Source organism: Halichoerus grypus, chromosome 3 (genome assembly GCF_964656455.1).
Source record: "Halichoerus grypus chromosome 3, mHalGry1.hap1.1, whole genome shotgun sequence".
NCBI lineage: Eukaryota > Metazoa > Chordata > Mammalia > Carnivora > Phocidae > Halichoerus > Halichoerus grypus.
Genome location: NC_135714.1, coordinates 126,163,308 through 126,187,859, shown reverse-complemented (window position 1 = coordinate 126,187,859; position 24,552 = coordinate 126,163,308). Strand labels below are relative to the sequence as shown.

The 24,552-nt window shown below is 38.8% G+C and overlaps 1 protein-coding gene across 3 annotated transcripts in view; it reads right to left on the bottom strand.

Moving 5' to 3' along the window:
• Positions 1-24,552, bottom strand: part of ARHGAP10 (Rho GTPase activating protein 10) — a 314,695-nt gene that overhangs the window by 108,228 nt on the left and 181,915 nt on the right. For all 3 annotated transcript variants that reach the window (XR_013446509.1, XM_078069295.1, XM_078069296.1), the window contains 2 exons: positions 20,158-20,245; positions 11,771-11,829 (listed from right to left, as the gene is read on the bottom strand). Coding sequence is in view for 2 of the 3 variants with exons in the window: in XM_078069295.1 (XP_077925421.1) it covers positions 11,771-11,829; positions 20,158-20,245 (147 nt within the window). In the remaining variant the exon portion in view is untranslated. The remainder of the gene's footprint in view (positions 1-11,770; positions 11,830-20,157; positions 20,246-24,552) is intronic.

Sequence of the window (24,552 nt, the reverse complement as noted above, 5' to 3'; positions counted from 1 at the left end):
GGTCCAGTTTTTATCAATATGATATATCAAGAACTCTGAGCCTGAAAGGCTAAGACACAGACCATGGACTAAAACATTCTCAGAGATAATAAACGCCGTAGAAAAACATCCAGGTAGACACCTAATAGCCTTCCCTAGATGGGTACAATCTTTTGCATTCCTGCACAGACCAACTAAACTGTGTTTTCATCTTATGAATTTCTATACTAAAAAGCTCATTATATTTTCTCACAAGATGGATGGTATGAAGTAATAAGAAATATATGCTGGTCTCTGCTTCTGGTTCCTGACATGGAGCTCCTAAGTCTTATAAATAGGAGTAAGGTTTGATTTCTGGAGTGCCTGATACAAATATGAATCTTGTGTTCTAATCTGTTCTAATATTTAGTCTTTTTTTTTTTTTAAAGATTTTATTTATTTGACAGAGAGAGACAGCTCTGAGAGAGGGCACACAAGCAGGGGGAGTGGGAGAGGGAGAAGAAGGCTTCCTGCTTATTTCTTTTTTTAGAAATAAGCAGGGAGCCCAATGTGGGGCTTGATCCCAGGACTCTGGGATCATGACCTGAGCCGAAGGCAGATGCTTAATGACTGAGCCACCCAGGCACCCCTAATATTTAGTCTTTGATCCTAGTTCCTAAAACAAAGCTCCGACAACCTCCATAACTTCGTAAGCGATAGAAGTGTCTGACGCCAAGCTCCTAAGTCCCTTGGAATTTCCTGGGTGATAAGATTATCTTTTATTCTAATGAGGTGACTTTGTGGTGGGCTCCCAGATGGGGACAGACCCAAACTCCACAGGGACAGAAGCTTCTGCACTCAGGACACTTCTGGATCTCACCTAATGTATCTCTTCATCTGGCTCTTCATCTGTATCCTCTATCATATCCTCTATTACATAATAAGCTGGCAAATACCACTTTGTATTTCCCCGAGTTCTGTGAGCCATTTATCATACCTGAGGTGGGGGTTGTGAAACTGATTTCAAGCCAGTTAGTCAGAAGTCCTGCAGACAACCTAGGACTCACAACTGGTGTCTGAAGTGGGGGCAGGCTTGTGCTACTGAGCCCTTGCCCTGCAGGACCTGATGCTAACTCCAGGTAGAAAGAATCAGAACTGAACTGAATTGTAGGACGCTCGGCTGGTGTCGCAGAATTGGCTGGCGTGGGAAAAAAGCCCACACAGTTGGTGACCAGAGGTGTCAGAAGTGAAGTACTGTATGTGTGAGTAAAGGAGAAACAAAGGAATGGTTTTCCATACAGAGGGACTCTAGTTCCTTTAGGCAATTTCAGTTAGCTCTCTCAGCTGAGAGGGTGTAGTTAACACTCTTAATTTTCTCTATAAAAAAAAAAAATTAATTTCCCAATGCATTCAACACTGAACAGTATTTTTTAAGAATGAAGAACAAAAAATGTCTGTCTCGTGGTGACAAAAAAAGAAATAAAATTCATATTTGTATCAGGCACTCCAGAAATTAACCCATGGATTCTCAACAGAAGCCTACAGAGAAGAAACTGAGGAGAGACAATAAAGGGACCCAGGAGAGACCTCCAGAATTCTCAGCAGGGAGGGCAAACAAGACCATCTCAACAACCCAGAACAGATGGAACCCACCACACATGACTGAAAGGAATCAAAAATTAGTTTCCGTGCTGGTGTGAGAGGCAGTAACAAAGACGGGCGATGCTTGATAATTTTAGCAGTCAGCTCTGCTAACAGACATTTTCGCACAACAAGGTCATCTGTGCCGTTGTTAATGGAAAATGATAGCCTGACTGCAATCCAAATTTTCCAACAATATTCAAAAGGGGAGACTAATTTTAGCCACCTGACTTCTGTAACTGTTTTTATGTAATACTTGCAAGTCCATGTGCAAAAGATTAGAGAATTTGCTCCCACACTCTTTCCTAAGAGAGGCACAGTGAAGACTGAGAGGGGTACTCACAGAGACTCAAATAAAAAATTAAAGTTGGGGGACGGAGCAAGATGGCAGTAGGAGTAGGAGACCTGGATTTCATCTGGTCCCAGGAATACAGCTAGATAGGGATCAAACCATTCTGAACACCTACAAACTCAACAGGATATCGAAGAAAAGAATAGCAACAACTCTCTGAACAGAAAAGTGACCACTTTCTGGAAGGTAGGACATGCGGAGAAGTGAATCCGAGGCGATATTCGGGAGGATAGACGGCCGGGAAGGGGGCCGGGAAGGGGGCTTCTGTCGGCCGCTTCTGGCAAGTGATAGAGCCACGGAGTACAAAATCGGAACTTTCAGAAGTCAGCTCCGCTGAGGGACGTCGCTCCAGTGGCTAAGCAGGGGGGTGGAACCCTCGCGAGACAGTGTGGTCTCAGGACCCTCGGGGTCACAGAAAGACAGGGGGTGCCTGAGTGTGGCAGAGCTCCCAGGTATCGGAGTGGGGAAGCCGGCTGCAGAGACCAAGCCGAGGTGCGGACTCTCAGGTCCGGGGTTGCCATAAACTGTGATCCACGGCACAGTCGGGCCACTGCTCTTCCAGCAGGGACCCAACAAGCGGCAGATCCGGGGAGACTCCCCTTCCTCCCCTGGGAGGAGCAACACAGGAGCACACCACCAGGATCTGCTGGGTTTGGAGACTCCACACGGGGTCATGCACCAGAGACAGAAACGCTCAGTCACAGGCCAGGTGAGCACGGAGTGCGGCCGGAGACTGGGGAGATGGGAGTGACTGATTGCTTTTCTCTGGGGGAGCACTGAGGAGCAGGGCCCCGAGTTCTCAGCTCCTACAGGACGGAGATTGGGAGGCCGCCATTTTCACTCTCCTCCTCCAAAGCTGTACGGAAAGCTTGCAAGGAACAAAAGCTCCTGAGAGCAAACCCGAGCAGATTACTTAGCCCAGACCGAGCAAGGGCGGGGCAATTCCGCCTCCGGCAAAGACATTTGGGAACCACAGCAACAGGTCCCTCCCCCAGAAGTTCAGCAAGAGCAGCCAGCCAAGACCAAGTTTACTGATCAATGAGAATGGCAGAACTCCAGCGCTAGGGGAATACAGCACCTAGAATTCATGGCTTTTTCACCCCTGATTCTTTAGTCTTTCAAAGTTAATGTTTTTTTTAACTGTCTTTTTTTTTTTTAATTTTTCTTTTTCCCTTTTTCAACCGACATATTATCAATCCCTTTTTTAAAAAATATTTTTTATTTTTCATTTTCAGAGTCATATTCTATCCCTTCATAGTAGTTACCCTTATTTTTGGTATATATGTATATAAGTTGATCTCTCTTTAAAATTTTGAGATACAGTTTCTTCTAACAGATCAAAATATACCCTAAATCTCTAGTGTATGGCTTTGTTCTACTCTCCTGCCTGATCACATTCTCTCCCTTTTTTTTTTTAAATCCTCTTCTTTCTTTTTTCAACCAACTTCTTATCAATTTCTTTTATAAAACCTTTTATAATTTTCATCTTTACACTCGTATTCCATCTCTTCATCATATTAACCCTTATTTTTGTACATATATAAGTTTTACTTTCTTTAAAATTTTGGGAGGCACTTTCTTCTAAAAGACCGAAATACGCCCAAAATCTAGTGTGTGGCACTGATCTATGCACCAGCCTGATCATATTTGATCATATTCTGGTTTTGTTTTGTTTTTGTTTGTTTTTATTTTTTTCTTTTCTTTTTCTTTTTTCTTTCTTTCCCTTTCTTTTCCCCCGGTCTCAGGTCTCTTCTGATTTGTTTAGTGTATATTTTCTGGGGACATTGTTACCCAGTTAGCATTTTGTTCTCTCATTCATCTATTCTCCTCGGGACAAAATGAAAAGAAGGAAAAAAATCACCTCAGCAAAAAGAACAAGAGGCAGTACCGACTGCTAGGGACCTACTCAATATGGACATTAGGACGATGTCAGAACTAGAGTTCAGAATGATGATTCTAAAGATACTAGCTGCGCTTGAAAAAAGCATGGAAGTTATTAGAGAAACCCTTTGTGGAGAAATAAAAGAACTAAAATCTAACCAAGTCGAAATCAAAAAGGCTATTAATGAGATGCAATCAAAAAATGGAGGCTCTACAAGATGTCCATCAAGAGATGATGGATAAAGATGTGGTATATATATACAATGGAATATTATGCAGCCATCAAAAGGAATGGGATCTTGCCATTTGCAACGATGTGGATGTAACTGGAGGGTATTATGCTGAGCGAAATAAGTCAATCAGAGAAAGACATGTATCATATGACATCACTGATATGAGGAATTCTTATCTCAGGAAACAAACTGAGGGTTGCTGGAGTGGTGGGGGGTGGGAGGGACGGGGTGGCTGCGTGACAGACATTGGGGAGGGTATGTGCTATAGTGAGTGCTGTGAAATGTGCAAGACTGTTGAATCACAAATCTGTACCTCTGAAACAAATAATACAATATATGTTTAAAAAAAAAAAGAAGATAGCAGGAGGGGAAGAATGAAGGGGGAGAAATCGGAGGGGAGACAAACCATGAGAGACAATGGACACTGAAAAACAAACTGAGGGTTCTAGAAGGGAGGGGCGTGGGAGAATGAGTTAGCCTGGTGATGGGTATTAAAGTGGGCACGTTCTGCATGGAGCACTGGGTGTTATACACAAACACTGAATCATGGAACACTACATCAAAAACTAATGATGTAATGTACAGTGATTAACATAACAATAAAAAATTTTTTAAAAATGGAGGCTCTAACTGCTAGGATAAATGAGGCAGAAGAAAGAATTAGTGATATAGAAGACCAAATGATGGAAAATAAAGAAGCTGAGAAAAAGAGAGATAAACAACTACTGGATTACGAGGGCAGAATTCGAGAGATAAGTGATACCATAAGATGAAACAACATTAGAATAATTGGGATCCCAGAAGAAGAAGAAAGCGAGGGAGGGGCAGAAGGTATACTGGAGCAAATTACAGCACAGAACTTCCCTAATTTAGCGATGGAAACAGGCATCAAAATCCAGGAGGCACAGAGAACCCCTCTCAAAATCAAAAAAATAGGTCAACACCCCGACATCTAATAGTAAAACTTACAAGTCTCAGAGACAAAGAGAAAATCCTGAAAGCAGCTCGGGAGAAGAGATCTGAACCTACAATGGTAGAAACATTAGATTGGCAACAGACCTCTCCACAGAGACCTGACAGGCCAGAAAGGACTGGCATGATATATTCAGAGCACTAAATGAGAAAAATATGCAGCCAAGAATACTATATCCAGCTAGGCTGTCATTGAGAATAGGAGGAGAGATAAAAAGCTTCCAGGACAAACAAAAACTAAAGGAATTTGCAAACATGAAACCAGCCCTACAAGAAATATTGAAAGGGGTCCTCTAAGCAAAGAGAGAGCCTAAAAGCAACATAGCCCAGAAAGGAACACAGACAATATACAGTAACAGTCACCTTACAGGCAATACAATGGCACTAAATTCCTATCTTTCAATAGTTACCCTGAATGTAAATGGGCTAAATGCCCCAATCAAAAGACACAGGGTATCAGATTGGATTAAAAAACAAGACCCATCGATATGCTGTCTGCAAGAGACTCATTTTAGACCCAAAGACACCCCCAGATTGAAAGTGAAGGGGTGGAAAACCATTTACCATGCTAATGGACACGAAAAGAAAGCTGGGGTGGCAATCCTTATTTCAGACAAATTAGATTTTAAACCAAAGACTGTAATAAGAGATGAGGAAGGACACTATATCCTACTTAAAGGGTCTATCCAACAAGATCTAACAATTGTAAATATCTATGCCCCTAACATGGGAGCAGCCAATTATAAAGGCAATTAATAACAAAAGCAAAGAAACACATCGACAACAATACAATAATAGTGGGGGACTTCAACACCCCCTCACTGAAATGGACAGATCATCTAAGCAAAGATCAACAAGGAAATAAAGACTTTAAATGACACACTGGACCAAATAGACTTCACAGATCTATTCAGAACATTCCATCCCAAAGCAGCAGAATACACATTCTTCTCTAGTGCCCATGAAACATTCTCCAGAATAGATCACATCCTAGGTCACAAATCAGGTCTCAACCGGTACCAAAAGACTGGGATCATTCCCTGCATATTTTCAGACCACAATGCTTTGAAACTAGAACTTAATCACAAGAGGAAAGTCAGAAAGAACTCAAATACATGGCGGCTAAAGAACATCCTACTAAAGAATGAATGGGTCAACCAGGAAATTAAAGAAGAATTTTAAAAATTCATGGAAACAAATGAAAATGAAAACACAACTGTTCAAAATCTTTGGGATGCAGCAAAGGCAGTCCTAAGAGGAAAGTATATAGCAATACAAGCCTTTCTCAAGAAACAAGAAAGGTCTCAAATACACAACCTAACCCTACACCTAAAGCAGCTGGAGAAAGAACAGCAAATAAAGCCTAAACCCAGCAGAAGAGAAATAATAAATATCAAAGCAGAAATCAATGAAATAGAAATGAAAAGAACAGTAGAACAGATCAACAAAACTAGGAGCTGGTTCTTTGAAAGAATTAGTAAGATTGATAAACCCCTGGCCAGACTTATCAAAAAGAAAAATGACCCAAATCAACAAAATCATGAATGAAAGAGGAGAGATCACAACCAACACCAAAGAAATACAAACAATTATAAGAACATATTATGAGCAACTATACGCCAGCAAAGTAGATAATCTGGAGGAAATGGATGCATTCCTAGAGATGTATCAACTACCAAAACTGAACCAGGAAAAAATAGAAAACCTGAACAGACCTATAACCACTAAGGAAATTGAAGCAGTCATCAAAAATCTCCCAACAAACAAGAGCCCAGGGCCAGATGGCTTCCCAGGGGAATTCTACCAAACATTTCAAGAAGAATTAATACCTATTCTTCTGAAACTGTTCCAAAAAATAGAAATGGAAGGACAACTTCCAAACTTGTTTTATGAGGCCACCATTACCTTGATCCCAAAACCAGAAAAAGACCCCATCAAAAAGGAGAATTACAGACCAATATCCCTGATGAACATGGATGCAAAAATTCTCACCAAAATACTAGCCAATAGGATCCAACATTACATTAAAAGGATTATTCACCACGACCAGGTGGGATTTATTCCTGGGCTGCAGGGTTGGTTCAACATCCACAAATCAATCAGTGTGACACAATACATTAATAAAAGAAAGAACAAGAACCATATGATCCTCTCAATAGACGCAGAAAAAGCATTTGACAAAGTACAGCATCCTTTCTTGATTAAAACTCTTTAGAGTGTAGGGATAGAGGGTTCATTCCTCAGTATCATAAAAGCCATCTATGAAAAACCCACAGCGAATATCATTCTCAATGGGGAAAAACTGAGAGCTTTCCCCCTAAGGTCAGGAACATGGCAGGGATGTCCACTATCACCACTGCTATTCAACATAGTATTAGAAGTCCTAGCCACAGCAATCAAACAGCAAAAAGAAATCAAAGGCATCCAAATCGACAAAGTAGAAGTCAAATTCTCACTCTTTGCAGATGATATGATACTTTATGTGGAAAACCCAAAAGACTCCACCCCAAAACTGCTAGAACTCATACAGGAATTCAGTAAAGTGGCAGGATATAAAATCAATGCACAGAAATCAGTGGCATTCCTATACACCATCAACAAGACAGAAGAAAGAAATTAAGGAGTCGATCCCATTTACAATTGCACCCAGAACCATAGGATACCTAGGAATAAATCGAACCAAAGAGGCAAAGGATCTGTACTGAGAAAACTATAGAATACTCATGAAAGAAATTGAGGAAGACACAAAGAAACGGAAAAACGTTCCATGCTCATGGGTTGGAAGAACAAATATTGTGAAGATGTCAATGCTACCTAGAGCAATCCACACATTCAATGCAATCCCCATCAAAATACCATCAACTTTTTTCAAAGAAATGGAACAAATAATCCTAAAATTTGTATGGAACCAGAAAAGACCTCGAATAGCCAGAGGAATGTTGAAAAAGAAAAGCAAAGCTGGCGGCATCACAATTCCCAACTTCAAGCTCTATTACAAAGCTGTCATCATCAAGACAGCATGGTACTGGCACAAAAACAGACACACAGATCAATGGAACAGAATTGAGAGCCCAGAAATGGACCCTCAACTCTATGGTCAACTAATCTTCAACAAAGCAGGAAAGAATGTCCAATGGCAAAAAGACAGCCTCTTCAACAAATGGTGTTGGGAAAATTGGACAGCCACCTGCAGAAGAATGAAACTGGACCATTTCCTTACACCACACACAAAAATAGACTCCAAATGGTTGAAAGACCTCAATGTGAGACAGGAGTCCATCAAAATCCTAAAGGAAAACACAGGCAGCAACCTCTTCGACCTCAGCCACAGCAGCTTCTTCCTAGAAACATCACCAAAGGCAAGGGAAGCAAGGGGAAAAATGAACTATTGGGACCTCATCAAGATAAAAACCTTTTGCACAGCAAAAGAAACAGTCAACAAAACCAAAAGACAACCGACAGAATGAGAGAAGATATTTGCAAATGACATATCAGATAAAGGGCTAGTATCCAAAATCTATAAAGAACTTCTTAAACTCAACACCCAAAGAACAAATGATCCAATCAAGAAATGGGTAGAAGACATGAACAAACATTTTTCCAAAGACATCCAAATGGCCAACAGACACATGAAAAAGTGGTCAACATCACTCAGCATCAGGAAAATCCAAATCAAAACCTCAATGAGATATCACCTCACACCAGTCAGAATGGCTAAAATTAGCAAGTCAGGAAACGACAGATGTTGGCGGGGATGCAGAGAAAGGGGAACCCTCCTACACTGTTGGTGGGAATGCAAGCTGGTGCAGCCACTCTGGAAAACAGTATGGAGGTTCTTCAAAAAGTTGAAAATAGAGCTACCATACGATCCAGCAATTGCACTACTGGGTATTTACCCCAAAGATACAAATCTAGGGATCCGAAGGGGTACATGCACCCCGATGTTTATAGCAGCATGTCCACAATAGCCAAACTGTGGAAAGAGCCAAGATGTCCATCAACAGATGAATGGATAAAGAAGAGGTGGTATATATATACAATAGAATATTATGCAGCCATCAAAAGGAATTTAATCTTGCCATTTGCAATGATGTGGACAGAACTGGAGAGTGTTATGCTGAGTGAAATAAGTCAATCAGAGAAAGACATGTATCATATGACCTCACTGATATGAGGAATTCTTAACCCCAGGAAACAAACTGAGGGTTGCTGGAGTGGTGGGGTGTGGGCAGGATGGGGTGGCTGAGTGATAGATATTGGGGAGGGTATGTGCTATGGTGAGCGCTGTGAATTGTGCAAGAGTGTTGAATCAGAGATCTGTACCTCTGAAACAATACATTATATGTTAAAAAAAGAAGAAGAAGAAGAAGAAGAAGATAGCAAGAGGGGAAGAATGAAGGGGGGGGAAATCGGAGGGGGAGACAAACCATGAGAGACGATGGACTCTGAAAAACAAACTGAGGGTTCTAGAGGGGAGGGGGTGGGGGATGGGGTAGCCTGGTGATGGGTAATAAAGAGGGCATGTTCTGCATGGAGTACAGGGTGTTATACACAAACAATGAATCATGGAACACTACATCAAAAACTAATGATGGGGGCGCCTGGGTGGCTCAGTCGTTAAGTGTCTGCCTTCAGCTCAGGTCATGATCCTGGAGTCCTTGGATCGAGCCCCGCATCGGGCTCCCTGCTCGGCGGGAACCCTGCTTCTCCCTCTCCCACTCCCCCTGCTTGTGTTCCTTCTCTCACTGTGTCTCTATCAAATAAATAAAATCTTTAAAAAAAAAAAAAAAACTAATGATGTAATGTATGGTGATTAACATAACAAAATAATAAAAATAAATAAATAAATAAATAAAGTCCACACTGAGGATACTGGATACACCTGTGTAACACATGCACATGCACTTTTTCTCGTTAAAGAAGGTAACTACAGGTCCTGCTCTAACCGCAACTCCACTTGGGTGCAAATTCATGCCAATAATTACAGTAGTTATAGTATTTCTTTGGAACAGGTCTGTTACTCAAATCATTGTGGAGACTCTATTACAGCATCCCCAGAAAGTCGGGAGGCCAAACACAAGGCACCGATCTAGTAGGCGATGCTACCGTTTATATTTATGCAATCTCTTCTACCACATTACTCAAGGATGGCTTCTACAAACTTTTTAAACTCCTTTCCTACCGCTACAGACTCCATTACTACTCGCAAGTTCCTACCTCTTATGAAGCCTTCATCGGGTATAAAAAAAAAAAAAAAAAATTCACATCAGAATTTCAAACACACCAGTTCCAGTTATAAGGCATGATAATCCTAATGACATTAGCTTGTGGTATTTTAAAACCTTACTCCATAATCACTTTATCTTTCCCCCATTCTCAAAGGATTCTAGATTAAAACTGGCACTCTTCTGCTTTTTCCAGTCTCTGAGGTGAAGAACATGAAACAATTGTCCTCCAACTAGAGTTTAATTTCTCTTTCCGCCGTTTGCCAAAAATGCCACAGGGAAGGAATCAAAACAACTAAGCGTTTGCTTGAGTTTTTGCCAAGAAAACTTTCCCCCACTTCCTTGATCACACAAATTTTCTTACTAAAAAAAAAAAAAAATTCCTCTTCCATGTGAAAACAGAAGTGAGTGGGACCATATTTTTGCCCTTTCCAAAGGCCTATTTTATCAGCACAGTCTAGTCTAGCTGGGCCTACACATTGCTTCTCTCTGTAACACACTAGGAACCTTTACACTGGCTGCCGTAAAGACCTCACAAGAAGATAATGTTTAAAGCAATGTTCGGGCAGCAGTAACATAGGACCCAAAGGGATTGCTCTAAATTTTTCAACAGATTAAACTGTGGAATACATCCAAGGGGAAAGAAAAAAAAAAAAAAGGAAATGAAAATACAATTATAGCTACTGTCAGTGCACCTGTGAAAACCAATCCTGCAGGTTTTAGCCAGTGAGCTAGGGTTTTGAATTTTAAATAAAGATCTCTATAATCTGGCAAGTGACTTCACGTGTCTCACCCTTCATCTCCGTAACTATTAAATACCTCACACCAATGGATTTCGGACGACTCTGATGATTAAACACCATGTGTCAACACAAAAACTAAGGTGTATGAATAACAGAGAGAAAACAGCACACCTTCAGATGAGTATGACTCACGAAACATTCAATCACAAATTAAAATTCTACCAACTACAGGCCTTTTTTATTTAACATTTTATCACATATAATTCACTCTCTATCGGATACTGTGTGGGCTTCTGGCTTTATCTCACATTACTCCTTCTGCCTGTAATTTCCATCTAAATATCTTTCTATGGGAAGCCATTTCCAACCTGCTAATCTCTCCAAATCTGCTAATCTTCCCCAACCTTCTGCAAGTTAAATACTTCTGTGCTCCCAAAGCGTTTTGCTCATGCCATTATTCTGTTTTATGGGATAATGGGAGGCGTGTGTGCCCCAATATTTGCTGGAGAATGGACTCCTAAAGGCAGAAATCCTTTCAGGGCTCCACCTACCCAGTATCTACTAGTGATTAGCACACAGTAGGCAATAAATAAATGGGAATTAATTAATCAATTCTCCCTCTTTTTCATCCTCTAAAAGAGGAAAGAGACCAAACATCTTCTAAAGGGATTTCTATTTTTAACATTTACAAGAACATTAAGTGAGATTTTTCATGTGGAAATTTTAAACACTCTGTCAACCACTACGCCTCTACATAATACTTACTGGCTGGAACAATGAAATCTCCATGTAGTTCATAGGTCATAAGAGGCTCTGGAAGACTCCTGTATGAAAAGGACAGCCCAGAATTACCAAACACATCCCAACAGAGCACTGCTCTTTGTGTTCATTTTTTATAAAAGGTTATAAATACGATGTGCATTTCTCAGTTAATGTGTAAAACTTTCCCTAGGAAATTTTTTTACATATCAAAAAGATATATAAATCAAATGGATTACTTTATTAAGTACTGTCTGTACCAGGCACTACCAAAGCTTAAGCAGCCACAAATCCTTATCAGATCTAATCACATAATATTTCATATTTAGGGGCGCCTGGGTGGCTCAGTTGGTTAAGCGACTGCCTTCGGCTCAGGTCATGATCCTGGAGTCCTGGGATCAAGTCCCACATCAGGCTCCCTGCTAGGCGGGGAGTCTGCTTCTCCCTCTGACCCTCCCCCCTCTCATGCTCGCTCTCTCTTTTTCTCTCTCTCCCAAATAAATAAATAAAATCTTTTTTAAAAATTTCATATTTAATCTTGGAAAATACCTTTATAAACATCGGAGTTCATATATAAAACTTCTTTCCACATACTAACTTATTTAAAGTCAAACATTCTAACCAACCAAATATAAGCGTATAGTTTTGAAAATCATCTCTAGGATATTAACTGAAGATGCTACAAAAAAACATTAAAAACTTTAAACAAAGATATCCTCTCCCCTTACAAATCTCTATTACAGAAATATGATATCCATTTTTGGCTTATGCCTATGAAACAATAAAAGAGAGGGCGCCTGGGTGGCTCAGTTGGTTAGGCGACTGCCTTCGGCTCAGGTCATGATCCTGGAGTCCCTGGATCGAGTCCCGCATCGGGCTCCCTGCTCGGCGGGGAGCCTGCTTCTCCCTCTGACCCTCCCCCATCTCATGTGCTCTCTCTCTCTCATTCTCTCTGTCTCAAATAAATAAATAAAATCTTTAAAAAAAAAAAAAAAAAAAAAAAGAAACAATAAAAGAGATATGAAATAAAATTGATAACAATGTGAAAAATGCCCAACATAATTTTAATCTTCTACCAAACAGATTACATGAATGGCAGTGTATTTTATCCTGTGGTCAACAGAGTGCTACAGTTCAGTCAATCTTTATATGTATCTTAAATTTTAAAAGACCAGATCTCTGAACTCTGTAAAAACACTTAAAGAATACTTAGACAAGTATCAATCTGCACAGTCTTCCTGGAGGGCAATCTGGCAAGATATTAAAAATCTTTAAGAGGTTTAAATTGTGTAACCCAGAAATTCCTCTTCAAATGCGTAAGAAAAAAAAAATCAAAGACACACACACAAAAAAAATTTAAGACATATACAAAAGCCAAGAAAAAAATGCAGGGATAAAGGAGTTCATTTCATATCGATAAAGAGGACAATTAATCAACAAGACATAACAATTCTAAATGTTAATGTGTCTAATAATAACAGGAGTTTCAAAATACATGAATCAAATATTGATGGAACTATAAGAAGAAACAGACAAATCCACACCTATGGCTGGTGATTTAAATACTTCTCTGTTTGAATAACTTGATGGAACAAGTAGACAAAAAATTCAGTTAGGATACAGAAGACTTGAATAAAGCTATCAACCAATTTTACCTAATTGATATATCCCTCATCTAAATGATATCCCATCCAAAAGGAGCAGAAAACACATTCTTTCCCAGTGCACATGGAACACTTATCAAGATAAACCACATTTTAGGCCATCAAATAATCTCAATAAATTTAAAAGGGTTTAAATTATACCAGCTATTTCTCTGATTACAATAAAAATTGAATTAAAAATCAGTAACAAAAAGATATGCGGAAAACCCCAAAGAAAGAGAAACCTAGAAAGTATTTTGAACAAAATGAAAATGAAAACACAACATATCAGAATTTAAGGGATGCTATTAGTAAAGCAGTATATAGGGGTAAATTTGTATCATTCAACACCTATATAAGAAGACAGGTCTTAAACCAATGACTTCACTTTCCATCTTGAAGAGTCAGAAGAAAAAAACAAGAGTAAATTAAACCCCAAATAAGCAAAGGAACTGAAATAAAATCAAAAAGATTCAAATTCAACAAGATAAATAAAAGGATAATACATCATGACCAAGTTGGGTTTATCACACAAATGTGGTACTGCCTTAATATTAAAACAAAATGAATACAATTCGCCACACTAGCAAACTAAAATAGAAAAACTGTATGATCATCTCAATAGATAATTCAGGGAAGAAAAGATAGTTCTTCCCATAAATGGTATTAGAATAACTAGGCATTCATATTCAAAAGCAAACTTGGATCCATATCTCATATCTTCCATAAAAATGAACTCAAAACAGATCATAGATCTAAGAGTATAACCTAAAACTAAAACACTTCTAGAAGAAAATATAAAAGAAAACCTTTGTGACTTTGGATGAGGCAAAGATTTCTTGATACGTCACCAAAAGTACAGTTCAAAAAAAGAACTGATAAACTAGAACTTCATCAAAATTGATGCTCTTTGAAAGACACTAGTAAGAGAAGGAAAAGACAAGTCACAGACTGAAGAAAACATTTGCAAAGCACGTATCTGATGAAGGACTTGTATCCAAAATACAATTAAAAATTATCAAAATATAATAAGGAAACAGTTTAGTTTTTTTAATTGCATGAAAGACATTTCACCCAAGAAGATAGATAGCAAATATGCACACAGAAAAGTTTAAGCTTATCAGTCATTATGGAAGTGAAAATTAACAGCACATGAGATACCACTATACACCTGTTAGAATGGCTAAAATGAAAAAGACTAACCATACCAAGAGTTGGCAAGGATGTAGAGGAAATGGAACTCTTGCACATTTAGGGTGAGAACACAAAAAAATATAACCACTTTGAAAAAAATATTCATCAGTTTCCCAAAATGTTAAACATACATCCAATATATAATGTAGAAAGACATTCCACTCCTTGGCTTGACCCAAGAGAAATACAAGCCTGTTCACTCAAAGATATGTACAGAAGGGATTTTGGTATCTTTATTTGTAATAGCCAGAAGCTACAAACAACCCAAATATCCATCATGAGGTGAATGGATTTTAAAAAAATCTGTGGTGTAGGGGCGCCTGGGTGGCTCAGTTAAGCGTCCAACTCTTGATTTTGGCTCAGGTCATGGTCTCAGCATTGTGAGATCGAGCTCCACATCGGGCTCCATGCTCAGTGGGGAGTCTGCTTGAGATTTTCTTTCCCTCTCTGTCTGCTCCTCCCCCGCCCACACGGACTCTAACAAATAAATCTTAAAAAAAAAAAAAAAAAAATCTGTGCTGTATCCATACAATGGAACACTGGTTAGCAACAAGTAGGAATGAGCTACTGGTACAAGCTACAACACAAATGAACCTCTAATTAAATGAAAGAACGCAGATTTTTTTTTTTTTTAAGATTTTTATTTATTTATTCATGAGAGACAGGGAGAGAGAGAGAGAGAGAGAGAGGCAGAGGCAGAGGGAGCCCGATGCAGGACTCGATCCCAGGACCCTGGGATCATGACCTGAGCCGAAAGCAGACGCTTAACCATCTGAGCCACCCAGGCGCCCACCCAGATTTTTTTTTTAAAGATATATTTTTATTCCATTTATATGAAATTTTAAGAAATGCAAATTAATGTACAGTGACAGAAAGCAGACCAGTGGTTGCCTAGGAATGAGGGAGTAAAAGGGAAGGGTAGGAGAGGGGGATCCCTAAGGGGCATGAGGAAACTTTGAGGGGTAGTGGTTAGGTTCACTATCTCGATTATGGCCACTGCTTTATAGGTGTGTGGACATGTCAAACTTACCCCAATGTAAAAAATATATTGTTTATTACAGGTCAATTTCACTTCACTAAAGCTGTTTAAAAAACAACTAAAACAGATACAAAAATCTATTTACAGGTCATATTCCCTATACACAACTTAGGATACTACAGTACACACACACACACACATTCACACATACACACACAATCACAATGACAACCATAGGCACGTCAACTAAAACTTAAAGCCCTAGTGAAGAAAAGCTGTTTCTTATTTCCTTTCTCCCTCCCCTTCATCTCCTACGCTCTCATTTAAAGAAGAAAAACAAAATCAATTATCCCACAGCCTAAATAAAAAGAAGTAAACCTTAGGAGTTTTTTATTTCAAAATATGTGAAAAATGGCAAGGAAGGAAAATGATGACTTGGCACAGAAGGAAAGCTAAACAGTCCTGAAAAGAAAACTGGGGTGAGGAGGGTGGAAGAGAACACTTAGAAAAGCCATAGAGAGCATTTCTTTCCCAATAAAAATGAATTTGCATCGAAATACCTTCTACGAGCTGCATCTACCATTGCCATATGTCTGCTAGTCAATACAGCATAAATAGTAAGTATTAAATATTGTTGATGGTAGGGAAGCAGTAATAAACATGACAAGTTCCCCACACAAAATGTATTCTACCGAGTTACTGTGTCTCTCAACTTGCCATCCAACACGTTTCAAGCTACCTCTCTTGGCCACCCCTTGGGACCTGTCTATGAGTATAAATCATAATATTTATCTAAGCTGGCATTTTCTTCCCGAAAAGTTCCATTCCAATTTCCAGGCTTTAAAAGTTTCTTCTAGCTTAAATCAGTTTACGAAAAACCTCACAAAATAGCTCATTTGTCCCCTCACAATGGGAAACCATTGTAATGAACACATTGCTGGAAATCAAAATTATGGTATGAATAGATAGGTAATCAATCAGGGAACTGGTATTCAGCCCTCTAAAACACTAAAGTAAAGAATTTTTGCCTCAAGTCAGGAGAAGAAAAAGGGAGATGCCATACATCTATCTGCTGCACATCTTTATCCTTCTAGTGTTTTAGGGGTTTGGCTACTTCCTTCTTACACCTCCAACCTCCCAACCAATAAGATGGCTGGGTTATTTGCAGTGAGAAGAATTCAAGAGCAACAGCTTTTTTGGTGAGAAAAGCTATATTCAACTTTGTGCTATGGTACCTTAGGCGACAAAGCTGGGATTCCAACCCACGCAGGCTGGCTCCAACCATGCTCTTGACCAACACACGGTATTACCTCTTGTACTGAAAGAAATGCACAGGCTCAGGCCATAACCAGATAGCCAAAATAAAAATTCCCTTTTCTCCCATTTGGTGCATCACCAGAGAAAGTATTACTTAAATCCTAATTACTGCATTTTTAGTTGCTAAAAATAACACAGGGGAAAGAACAGCAACCTAACTTTCCAAAATCTCCCAAGGCATCTGCCATTTTATGATAATCACTTTATCACATTCAGGCAGACTGTGTATATTGTTAGGAGTGAAGTTATATAATAATAGCATCTCATAATGTTGTTCTGTAGGCAATGTTTGCTTAAAAGCAGAATTCAAAAGGATAAAGCAATGTAATGAGAGAAAAAGGCAGAAAAAGCAACATAAGACTAGGAGCGATAAGGGACTAGCTTCAGAAAGTATCAAGAACTAAAAAGAAATTTTATGTACGGTACTCAATAAAAAGATCCTCTAAGTTTATTAAACTACTTACCCCACCAGGAAAAAAAGAACCATGTGGTACAGGGTTAAAAAAACAAAACAAACAAACAAACAAAAACCTCATGCAATTCATTATAAAACAGCTGGATTTTTGCCTTTAGTTCCCACCAATAACTGAGTCACTTTGGTCAATCCCTTTAACTGTATTAGCCAAAGAGTAAAAGGAGTTTAAAGCTACCTCCTAGAGTGGCAGCACCCTTTTCTCATCAAGTTAACATATGCAGTTCATTGTATTTTTATATCCCTCTCCCATTCTTTCCTTCATCCACCTCTTACGGGCCTTCTCAATCTCAGCACTACTAACATTCTGTACATTTGGGAGCAATCATGGGTAACCTCCTGGATGTTTAGCAGCCCATCACTGGCCTCCCCCCCATTACATGCCAAGTAGCACCTCCTTTCCAGCAATCTTGACAACCAACAATACTTCCAGACATTGCCATGTATCTCCTGGGGGGATGCAAAATTTCCCCAGTCGAGAAGCCCTATATCCTGGTGACAGGTACAGCTCTAGATGCTGGAGATACTGCAATGAACAAGACACACAAGATGCCTATCTTTAGGAAGCTTACACTCTAATCCCCAGGTGGGACCTAAGGAAATTCATTTTGTCCGTAATTCTCATCCAAACCAGTTAGGCACTATCAGTTAGGGAGACATTAACACATAGATTTAGCAGTAATTTTATCCCTTTATCAACTAGGGACAATAATGTACTTCATAGTTTAAGAAAAGAATTTTTAAACAGTGGTTAAAAATACCTTGCTTAAATAAAATACTCAAAAATAGGTAATACACATCTAAACCCACTGATAAGTTTTAATCTCATTAAAAAATGGGACAACCAGGCACCAGAGTGGCTCAGTCGGTTGGGGTGTCCGACTCTTGATTTGGGCTCAGGTCATGATCTCGGGGTTGTGAGGCTGAGCCCCATGTCAGGCCCCACGTTCAGCAGGGAGTCTGCTTGAGATTCTCCCTCTGCCCCTCCCCATGCTTGCGCTCTCTCTCAGCTCTCTCCCTCTCTAAAATGAATAAATCTTGGGAAAAAAAGAAAAGAAATGAAAAAGTGGGACAAACAGGTAACAGGCCTCCTGATATATTACAGGAAGAATATAACACCACTATGATGTATTCTTGGAATAAATCAATTTTTAAAAAACCTAATCTGAATCTAATGAATTCTATAGATTTAACTGTTTACAGGAAATATGATGGCTAGAGAAACATGTTAAATGACACCATGACACAAACTGCCATATCTAAAATATGGAAAATTATACTTAAAAATGACCCAGGTTGGGACCTGTGGAGTATGGTCAATTGAGCATAGGACTCTTGGTTTCAGCTCAGGTCATGATCTCAGAGTTGTGAGATCGAGCCCCACATTGGGCTTCGTGCTCAGTGTGGAGTCTACTTAAGACTCTCTCTCTCCCTTTCCTTCTGCCCTGCCCCTCACCCCTCCTCTAAAATAAATAAATAAATCCTTAAAAAAATAAGAACAAAAAAATAAAAATGAGCTAGGTTCATAAACAAACAGAAATGCTGAGGGAGAAGAAAGCTGTGCAGAGGCAGGGGACTGTGCAGATTAAAAGTGACTTAAAACATACAAAATGTGTTGACATTATTCAAACCCTGCAGGAATTTACATAAATATGAAAAGACCTTTTGGAAAAAAAAAAAATCAGTAAAAAAAAATCAAACATGGATTCAGTACTGGATATTAATTTTGTTGGGTATGATCATTGTATTCTCTTTGTCTTTCTATATTGTCTTTTTTTCTTAAGTCTTTACCTTTTTATAGACATATACTTAAGTATTTATGGGTGCAGCAATATGATGTTTTAGAAAATCTCTCAAATATTATCCAAAAGAAGTAGCAGGTAGGGGGACTGCAGAAACAAGAAGGGTAGGATGTTGACAACTGTAGACACGGGGTAGTGGAGCCATGAGGATTCAGTATACTAACCTCTCTGGTTTTACAGACTTGGAATTTTTCAAATAGATGAATTGCTTAAAATATATAATAGCAGTTCATTTTATGTGCTCATTCGAACCCAAATAATATATACCTGAAACACAATCCTCTGTGCTGGTGACCAAGAATCAGTCCTGGGGAAGCACTGTCATTTGTCTGCCACACAAAAATCAAAGTCCTCCACAGGGGCACCACAGCACAGGAATTAGGGTCGTCATCCTTTTTCCATTCTTTTACTTCTTTTTTCCCCTCTCGCGGTATTATTCTTCATCTAATCTCAAGCTTTTTATCATTAAATTCTTTTTTATAAAAAGGGTAATGCCCCATAGAGATGCTGAGCCCTAGTCTAACTCTGGTCCTAAATATCTTCTATAATAAATGCAAGACTTCAGTTTATCTTAAAATCTCAAGTGAACTTCCTTTCAAATAGCTTTGTATTTACGTGTTATCGTTATAAGCCTCTAGATTCAATGGTTTAAATTTAAACGAAAAAAATCTTCATTTTCGCTAAAACAGTCAATGAATTCAATAAATAGTCTTCTTCCTGTTTCATAACACTTAACTCCTAAAACTCACATCTACAATAGACATCTATTTCAAAAACCAAATCCATTCCAATTCTGTTGCAATTTACCTAACAACTGACATTCAGCTACTACTTGCCACACTTTTGAAGACACAGATCCCTCCTAAACGTCCCCCTTTTTCATAAGGTTTAACTCGACGACTGAGATCTCCGGGCAGAGTCGGCATCCGCCATGTGTTAGATGCCCAAGAGCACACGCTTCCTTTCTGTCACTGAGAGGAGCTTACCTCAAGTACTGTTTTAGGGCACTTGTTATTGTCTTCACTTCCCAATCTACGGAATTCTCCAGGTCCACCTCATTGCATGTTTTTACATCTAGTGAGCAAGCAAGCAAGAAAACAGTAATTAAAACCCAGAACATTCAACGGCCCCCTTGACTGGCTCACAAAGCTTCCACTTTTAAATGGCCAAACCACAAATAATTAATTCCAGGATTTCTTATAAAAACATACACAGTTTCTTCTAGTATAAGCTGTGTCCTATTATTAGACATTCCTAAGCAACTTCAGAAGATCTGTAGTGGAAATCAAAGGAACAGGATAAGATGGGGCTGGGAGGAGGGAAGACCTGGACAGAGTGGGGCATTTCAATAGTCACAACTCAAAGCATATGTGGGCACGATGATGGCGATGCTGACAGTTATTACTATTATTAAAGACACTACTTGGTAGCCATGGCTTAGAGCGTGTGGCATTTGCAGTGTCTACATATTTTACCACGTCTCAGGTGACATTACAGTCATCACACTGTGTTATGACAAGGGAAACAGCACTGTTAATGGCAAGATGGCAGCAAGTCAGTGGGAAGAAGGGACAGTAAGCTTGGTCCCATGCTTCTAAGACCTGTACTCAACATATACCTTTCTGAAGATTAACACATGATCCATCAAAATAGCAATAGGGTGACACATACATTTAAACTCAACTTTCACATTAACATCACAATTTGTAAGCTCGTCTAAGAAATACTTATCGGAAGCCTCTGTGCAACACTTCTGACATTCATTCTGAATAAAACTAGTTTTCTTTGTCCTAAAAGTGTTAATGATGTGTTCCTTCCAAATGCCCTTTCAGATAGCCAACAAACTCGGTAGAAAAAGATGTGTGGCTTAAACAAACAAATAAATGGGAGGGGAAGGGAGGTAGTAAATTCTGAAAAGGAAAAAGTGAGTCTTTGGTCGAAATAAAAGGAAAGGATGGTGCAAAAGGGAAAGGCAAGCACTCTGGGGAGGGTAGGACCTTTAATCCTTCCAAGGCTGGGCTACTATACCCGGCTGTTGGCTCGGCACCGGGGAGGAGGAGAGGTGGGCAGCATGTTATCACAAACCTGGGCTTAAATCCTCGCCACCACCCTGAGGGGCTACACCACCCAAACCAAGTCAGTTCCAAACCTGTCCGAACTTCAGGTTTTCGCCTGTACCACAGAGATCAAGTAAACGCTCTCAACTCTGAAGAGCAGCAAAGTAAAACAGGAATGTGTACAGATTCCCATAAATTGTTTAAATAAGTAGGCAATTACCACAGCTGAGTCACTAAAAGTATAAGCGTTCAGAGGTGGTTCCTACTCAAAAGGAGGGGGCAGCAAATGGGTTATGATGAATGATATTAAACAAATCGACAGAAACTTGCCTGGTTTTCTATACTCCCATCATCCAAAGGAAAAAAATCAGACATTCCTGGAAGAGATTTTATTTCTCCCTCACTCTAGAATGCTGTTTCAACCAAGACCCAAGAAAACAAGTCATTTCAGACTTTTTTTCCTCCCTTAACTCTGTATTTGTCTATATAGGGGAGGAAACATCTTGTTAGTTAGTTCCTCTTGAAAGGCACTAAAAAGAAAAGCCTGTCAGAGCGGGACCAGTGCATTCAGTCAGGCTTGCCACTGAAAAAGCTTCGGGCTTGGGCAGGAGGAAGGATAGATGGCAACTCAACGTTATTCTCAAACTTTCTGAAAATAAAGTAAAACAGGAAGTAATGATTCTTCCACAGCCATAACATCATACATATGAAGTCAATTACTCAAAAGTCTGGAGACTTTTTAAAGCACTTCAACAGTTCTTGATTACAGCAACTGACAGCAACATGCAATAAACTACAACAATGGCAATTGACACTGATTACATTTTGATCAGTTCCTACAATTCAGAACTCATTTGTTACTGGGCTTGTCAGACAAGCCACAGATACATTCAAGAAACCAAATTAAGCACCCTGATTAAAGGTGCAATCCTTTATAACTAGAACTAAATAATTCTGTTCTAAAGGCTTTGCCAACCAATTACTTCAGTAACTGAATATTCTCTCTCTCATTAAATCAATTATTTAAATCTCATTTTAACATACAAGTCAGATAACATTTTCAATCAACTTGCTACCGGCAAATCAGCATTTTAAAATCAGGAGGCTTCTAAAGGAAATCTTTTATTTTTATCTTTCTACCAAATAATCGGTCTATATTTTGAGAATAATATTCTTTCTATGGAAAAATAAGCCATCCTTTGAATTCATGGACTAAAAAGTAGCTGTCGTATCAGAAGCTAATGACTACATAGGGCCTATGGTACTAATCCTCTATTAAATTTTCACTGTTTTCAAATAACTCAATCACCCCTAGCAGTTCTTTACAATCAGTGGATGCACTGGGACCAGGTAAATTTGCTAGTAACTTATTTGGGATTCAAACTTAAAAATGCATTTGAGTGTTCAATCAGCATATATGTTCTACTGTAAACAAGGAAGGAATTTTGCTTCCCTTCTGACCAAGGGACAACACCCTTATGGATTAGTTAAAACTCTAAACTAACAAGCACAGATACAAATAGTCGACTTTTTATTTGGGCTAATGTTTCATAATTATGTAACCAGTGTTCTGTTTTTTTTGAAACTGGAAATTTTCAGCCCCACCTAAATACAAAGTGCTGACACCCTTCTGAATATTGACTTGGGCCCCACTTTAAAGTACTTGACAGAGCACACTGATGGAATGAATTTTGAGAATATTCTTTATAATCAAAATCAGAATTTTTCACCTACTTTTTCCCCCCAATCCATATAAAAAAAGCTGTCCTACAAATAAACAAGGTAGTATTTTTTAAAGTAAAACTTCTAAATTAGTTTTATTTCTTGTTTTCTATGCTTCTGTGTCTAAAAATAAAATCATCCAGCCTGTTTTGCAAGTTAAATTTAGAAATAACCACCAAATTCACCAACACACATAAGCTACCACCACATTTTTCTCACAATTCCCCCACCCTGCTCTGATGTTTTCATTCTTCAGTGGGGAGGTGGGAAGAATAATGACAATTCTAACCCATCTTAGTTCTAACCTACCAATAACTATTGTAATTAATCTGTTATATTCTCACCCCATTTACTAAAAAATCCATGACTCACCCAAAGACACCTCATCTGATATTTCTCCCTTCCCTCCCCAAGTGCTCCAAGTTTCTATTTAAACAAACAAACAAACTTTTACAAAACTATGTCTATGCATGCCCTCTGTTAGAGCAAAAGGGGAAGGAAAGAAAAACACCTGAAAAGCGAACAAAGACAATTGCTCACTTGGGCTTTTTTTTTTTTTTTTTTGGAAACTTAAGAAGCTTGGTCCAGGAAAAGCTAGCAGACCTCTATCTTCTGCTCCCACAATGGAAGACGACTAAGAAGACAAACAACTCCCATCACCATGACCTGACCTGGAGGAGTAGAGATGACAGGTCTATTTAGAGGACTTTGTATGGTCAACTATCATTAGTATTTCTTGTTGGCAGAGGAGAAAAGAGAAGAACAGGGTGGAGGAAAAGGGGGGGGCAGAGAGGAGATGGGAGAGGAGAAGAATGGAGAGAAACATTTTTTATTTTAATCTTAAATACCAGGGGTGAAAACACACCAAAAAACAACACAGGTGAAGAAAACATGCAAGATACTAAACATGCATCCTTTCTTTAGAAATTATCACATTTACACAAGTGTACTTAAATACTTAAAACATTTCAAACAAACAATATACAAATGTGTTACATAAAAATGGCAATAACAGAAAAATATCTAAGTAAATAATTAGCTCTCAAGAACTAAAGAAACCAAGTAAATGGAAGTTCTTGTCAAAAAATATTAAATGCCTTGGAATTTTTCCTCAGATACTAAAAAATTAGATGATTTCTCATCTCTACAAAGAACAAAACCATTACACACAAACTGCACTTTGAAAAATTCAAATTTGAAATAAACACTACCTAGAGAAATGGTAACTTAAAAAAAAAAAAACTGCCTAGTACCACAATGGGCAAAATCATCAGAATTAACTCCTCTAGAGGGGAGGAATTATGGATTGGTTTAAAAGAGCAAAGCTAAAAATCTGGTGGACTCATCCAATTTTTTTTTCTCTTTAAGATATAGAACCCTAGAACACAGGGAGGTGAGAAAAGATGGAAACAAAGAACGTCCAGGGGATAGGGTATATACAATACACAGAAACTCTAAAATCCTTTTTTTTTTTTGGGGGGGGGGGGGAAGAGGTATAAATTATTTGTTGTGAACACTTAGTGAATCAGGATGGACGGAAAGAGATTTTTTTTTTTTTAAAGATTTTATTTTTATTTATTTGACAGACAGAATAGCGAGAGC